At 42.2% G+C, this 5,387-nt stretch overlaps 1 protein-coding gene across 1 annotated transcript in view; it reads left to right on the forward strand.

The window, feature by feature from the left end:
* FAM199X (family with sequence similarity 199, X-linked) overlaps window positions 1-4,894 on the forward strand; it is a 7,978-nt gene extending 3,084 nt beyond the window's left edge. The window contains exons 3-6 of the mRNA XM_070951750.1: window positions 319-468; window positions 997-1,158; window positions 3,013-3,273; window positions 4,563-4,894. Of these exons, the coding sequence (XP_070807851.1) occupies window positions 319-468; window positions 997-1,158; window positions 3,013-3,273; window positions 4,563-4,733 (744 nt within the window). The 3' untranslated portion in view covers window positions 4,734-4,894. The remainder of the gene's footprint in view (window positions 1-318; window positions 469-996; window positions 1,159-3,012; window positions 3,274-4,562) is intronic.
* The last annotated feature ends 493 nt before the right edge of the window (window positions 4,895-5,387 follow it).

Raw genomic sequence — 5,387 nt, forward strand, 5'->3', positions numbered from 1 at the left:
AAAGATTTTGGAAGTCCTGTGAAAGGATGGTGAGATCAGGTTTCTCAAAATCACCAACTTTTAAGATGTGTGGATTCAATTCCCGAGCTGTGTTGGCTGGGGAATTCTGGGAGTTGAAATCCACCTGTCTTAAAACTGCTGAGGGTTGAGAAACAATGCCTTAGAACATAGTTATTAAAAAAAATAAACACTGCTTCTGCAGTGGAACGTCTTACATGTTACTCTATTTAGGCTTGAGTGTAGATTTAATTTATATAGCAAGTGTTAATCATCTGTATGCATGATTAAGGGTGGTATTCTGATTCTATTCTCTTTAAGCTGCCTGGCAGTGACATTGCAAGTGGGAGTGATGTGCTGTCTGACATCATTCCCAGCATCCCAAGCTCCCCTTGCCTGCTTCCAAAAAAGAAAAACAAACACCGGAATCTCGATGAACTTCCCTGGAGTGCAATGACCAACGATGAGCAGGTAAATCCTTGACAATTTGGAAGACCGGCGAGTCTCTTTCAAAATACAGTCCTGGGACTGGGAGCATGGGGGCATGCAAAGGAGCCAGATCAAATAATAAAGAAAGAAGAGTGTCTCTTACGGTAAATTATGCTAGCAAGAGAGTCAATTAGACTAGTTAATTACACCAAATCTGAAGGAATGCAGGTAGTCCTTGACCTATGACCACATTTGGGACTAGAATTTTTGTCGTGAAGCAAGGCAGTTGTTAAGTCAGTCATACCCGATTTGATGTCCTTTCTTGCTGCAAGTGTTAAGCGACTCATTGCCTGTTTAGCGAATCAGGCAATTGTTAAACGAATCTTTCTTTTCTCATTGGGTTTGCTTGTCAGAAGCCAGCTAGGAAGGTTGCAAAAGGCATTCTCACAACTCTGAGATACTGCAGCCATCATAAATACATGCCAGTTGTCAAGCAGCCATTTGGCTTCTGTAAGCGATGCCTTTCGGCAAACATTAGTCATGTTAAATATTCGTGGGTTTTGTTACCAGGTGGAATATATTGAATATCTGAGTCGGAAAGTCAGTATGGAAATGGGTCTTCGAGAGCAGCTTGATATTATCAAGATTATTGATCCGACGGCTCAGATTTCACCCACAGACAATGAATTCATTATCGAACTGAACTGCCTCACGGATGAAAAGCTGAAACAGGTATGTGAAAGCAGTCTCTGGCCTTGCAAACCCAAAACCTCTGCTCCCTTCTCACAGCCTGTCTGAGATTGCTCAGCTGCATATATCTCTGTAAATACTAACAATTCTGTTCCAAGGTCTCCGACTTTATACTTGAACAAGTTCAAACAGCAAATGCCACACTGGATTGAGTGTAAAATTAATCAGAAGCAGTCAGTGTAATACAGCCAAGATATAGAGATGGGAAGGTCTGGGGATAAAAAAATGAAAAAATTAGGAAAAAAACCAGTGTCTTTTTCAGGTCCCCCCCAAAGCCGTTTGGAAAAAACCCTGTGTCCGCCCCCCCTCCCAATTTTTTCAGTTTTTTTCCAGGCCTTCCCATCTTTAGTCAAGAATCTATAAAGGATGATCTTTTTTAGCACATAAATAATAATAATAATAATAATAATAATAATAATAATAATAATAATACCCTTCCAACAGCTGTTTTGGAGGAAAATTATATAGTGTCCCTTTCAGACAAAGGCTTTGTCCCTCTGGTGAATGAATTCCTGAAACATTAACTCCCATTTTGCTATGCTGCTTTTCTTATAAAAAGTGAATGTTGCAGCTAATAATTCTCCACCTATTCAGATTTCTAACCACACCAATACATTTTATTTACTGCAGTTTCTTGTCTGACTGATTGAGATTCTCTTTTGGCTGAACGCGGTTGAGTTTTGTTTTCTGTTTGTAAAATATGCTGTACTTTGACCGACATCAGTTTCATAAGCACTACATTTTTGTGGTTGGGTTTTATGTTGTGTCTTTGAATTTGTTTTCTTTTTGAATTGGCCAATGACTATAATAAAGTTTATTATTATGATCACTGCTTAGGTCAGTCTGTAGCCTTGATACAGATAGCTGGTGTTTCTTTACTAGATCTGTGAGCGGAACTTGGTACAAATACACACACACACACACACACACACACAAAATTTGTGTGTGTTTTGAGTGTGTAGGGGTTGGTTTTGAGTACCAAAATTGAACGGTTCCACACACAGATTAGTGAAAAGGTCCATTGCCGAGAGCCATGGTGGCGCAGTGGTTGGAAGGCAGGATTGCAGGCTAATTCTGCTGACTGCCAGCAGTTTGATTATCACTGGTTCAAGGTTGATTCAGCTATCCATCCTTCCGAGGTTGGTAAAATTAGGACCCAGATTGTTGGGGGAAATATGCTGACTCTATAAACCACTTAGGGATGTAAAGCACTGTGAAGCGGTATATAAGTCTAAGTGCTATTGCTATTTTCCTTCCCTCCCTCCCTCCCTCCCAGTGGTTAGAATGCAGTATTGCAAACTAACTCTACCCACTGCCAGGAGTTCATTCCTGACCGGCTCAAGGTTGACTCAGCCTTCTGTCCTTCTGAGGTCTGTAAAATGAGGACCCAGATTGTTGGGGGGCAAGAGGCTGACTCTGTAAACCGCTTAGAGAGGGCTGTAAAACACTGTGAAGCGGTATATAAGTGCTAATGTTATTACAGGATATTCTCTGCTTCTATCCTTAGCATTCTTCATTTCAGTAACATATACAGAGACAGAGGAAATCATTTTGACGCTGCTCTTAGTTATAACTATTACGAATCAGAACCTTCATACTCTGAAACCATCCAAGGATCTATCAACGCAAGGTTTTAAAGCATTTGGGATCCCCAAATATCATCGGACTCGTAAAAGATGCCTTAGAATTGCTAGTCAGGGATGGAAGTGACCTTCTGATGATGTGGGACACCTTTAAAAGACCTGCATATAATTTGTTGCCGTAATATCTTTTTTGGGGAAGGGGTGGGGAGTCTATCCCAGTTCCTAACCCTTTGCCACTTCCCTGTCCCTTTAGGTCAGAAATTACATCAAGGAGCACGGCCCTCGGCAGCGGTCTGCCAGGGAGACCTGGAAGCGGAGCAGCTACAGTGGGGGCAGCGCCAGCGGTGTGAGCGGCGTCAGCGCCAGCAGCAGCAGCGCCAGTATGGTCAGCTCGGCCAGCAGCAGCAGTTCGAGCATCGGGAACTCGGGTTCGAATTCCAGCGCCAACCTGAGCCGGGCTCATAGCGAGAATAATTTATCGACGAGCGCTGCGGAACGCATCCGGGATTCAAAAGTAAAGCTCCCATTTTGTGGTCATTTAAGCAAACCCATTGTTGCTAGGGGGCATTTTTGCCCCAAACTGGAAGTCGCCGTAAATACAGGACAGTGGCTGAGTGTCTGAATTGTGGTCGTGTGGAGGGAGTGCGGCAGCTGTTGGAACTTCAGAAACTGGCCATAAGTACCATCATAACTTTGAATGGTCGGAAGTCAAAGTCAGAGAGAGCCAGAAATCAATGTTTCTTTTTCTTTTCTTTTCCTTATCTCCTTACTTCTTTCTCCCCTTTCCCTTCCCCTCTCACTGCTCTGTTACTTTGTATTTCACATTTTACACCCTAATTAAAAATGTATTATGGATTAAAAAAAAATAACTTTGAATGGTCGTAAGTCAAGGACTGATACCGAGACATCTGTATCTTTTTAGAGTGGAGCCTAAAAAGTCGTGTATTTAAAATGGACTGTGATTTATATGTGTATATGTGTGTGCGTATCTGTGTGTGTGTGTGTGTGTGTGTGTGTGTGTATGTGTATATATATCTATCTATCCATCCTCTTTCTATCCATCCTCTCTATCCTCTATCTATATCTATCTATCAATCCATTGTCTGTGTGTCTATCTCAATCTATCTATCTATCTATCTATCCATCTATCATCTATCCATCCATTGTCTGTCTGTCTGTCTATCTATCTATCTATCTATCTATCTATCTATCTATCTATCTATCATATATCCATCCATTGTCTGTCCATCCATCCATCTATCCATCCATCCTCTATCTGTCTATCCATCCTCTATCTATCTATCTATCTATCTATCTATCTATCTATCTATCTATCTATCTATTATCTATCCATCCATTGTCTGTCTGTCCATCCATCCATCCATCCATCCTCTATTTATCTGTCTATCCATCCTCTATCTATCTATATCTATCCCATTGCCACGGGATCAAAATTCAAGACGCTTGGCAACTGACTCATATTTATGACGGTTGCCGTGTCCCAAGGTCACATGATCCCCTTTTGTGACCTTCTGGCCAGCAAAAGTCCACGGATTCACTTAACGACCACATTACTAACTTCACAACTGGAGAGATTCACTGAACAACACATACCGGTGTGTATGCGTTGAGAGCGGACCTCAGGATTGCATTGTTTTAATGTGTGCCAAGGGCGTTCACAGGAAAAAAAAATAACAAAGGGACGATTAAAAAGCTCATCTCCTCTCATCTGATCTTAAAAGTGAAAAACTGAGTGTGCTTTTTTTTCTTCTCCTCCTCCTCCTCCTCCTCCTGTTTCGACAGAAACGCTCCAAGCAGCGCAAACTTCAGCAGAAGGCTCTGCGCAAGAGGCAGCTGAAAGAGCAGCGGCAGGCGCGGAAGGAGAGGCTGAGCGGCTTGTTCCTCAACGAAGAGGTCCTGTCGTTAAAAGTGACCGAAGAGGACCACGAAGGAGACGTGGACGTCTTGATGTGAGACGGGAATGTCGCAATCGGTGTTCTTTCTAAGCCTTAAGCTTCACTCTCTTGTTTACATAACACTTGTACCAAAACGAGGATTGAATCAGGACTAGCTGTCCTCCTCCTCCTCCTCCTCCTCCTCCTCCTCCTCCTCCTCCTCCTCCTCCTCCTCCTCCTCCTCCTCCTCCTCCTCCTTCTCCTCCTCCCACCACTTAACCTGTGATTGACTAGTTTGGGTTGTTCGGCTTTTCTTTTTTCTTTTTGCAAAATTGTAGGAAAATCAGGAAGATGTTCTTTTTTTAAAAAAAAAATACATAGGCTGGAGTATTTTGCTTTCAGAGCAACCCACTGGTTAAAAAAAAAAAAGCTGCATTTCTGTCTTTGATTTCATTAAAATTATGGAAAGAAAACCCTTGGGTTTAAATTGGAAAATATTTCCTCCTGTCTTCCCGCGATGTAAGTCTTAACGGTTAAAGGAATATAGTCTGCGTAAACAAGAATACGCTTTTGCCAGGACTTTTTGTCTTCTTCTTTGCCACTGCAGTTGCATCAAAGCCTAAAACTTCATAGCTTAGGTTTCCTGGAATTACCACTGTAATTTCATTTAATGTGGGGGTTTCAGAGCTGTGTGACTTAACGCTGTGTGACAGAGCTGTTCTGGTGATCCAGT

The sequence above is a fragment of the Pituophis catenifer genome, unplaced genomic scaffold, assembly GCF_029215685.1.
Source record: "Pituophis catenifer annectens isolate HBS135680 unplaced genomic scaffold, rPitCat1.0.hap2 SCAF_11, whole genome shotgun sequence".
NCBI lineage: Eukaryota > Metazoa > Chordata > Lepidosauria > Squamata > Colubridae > Pituophis > Pituophis catenifer.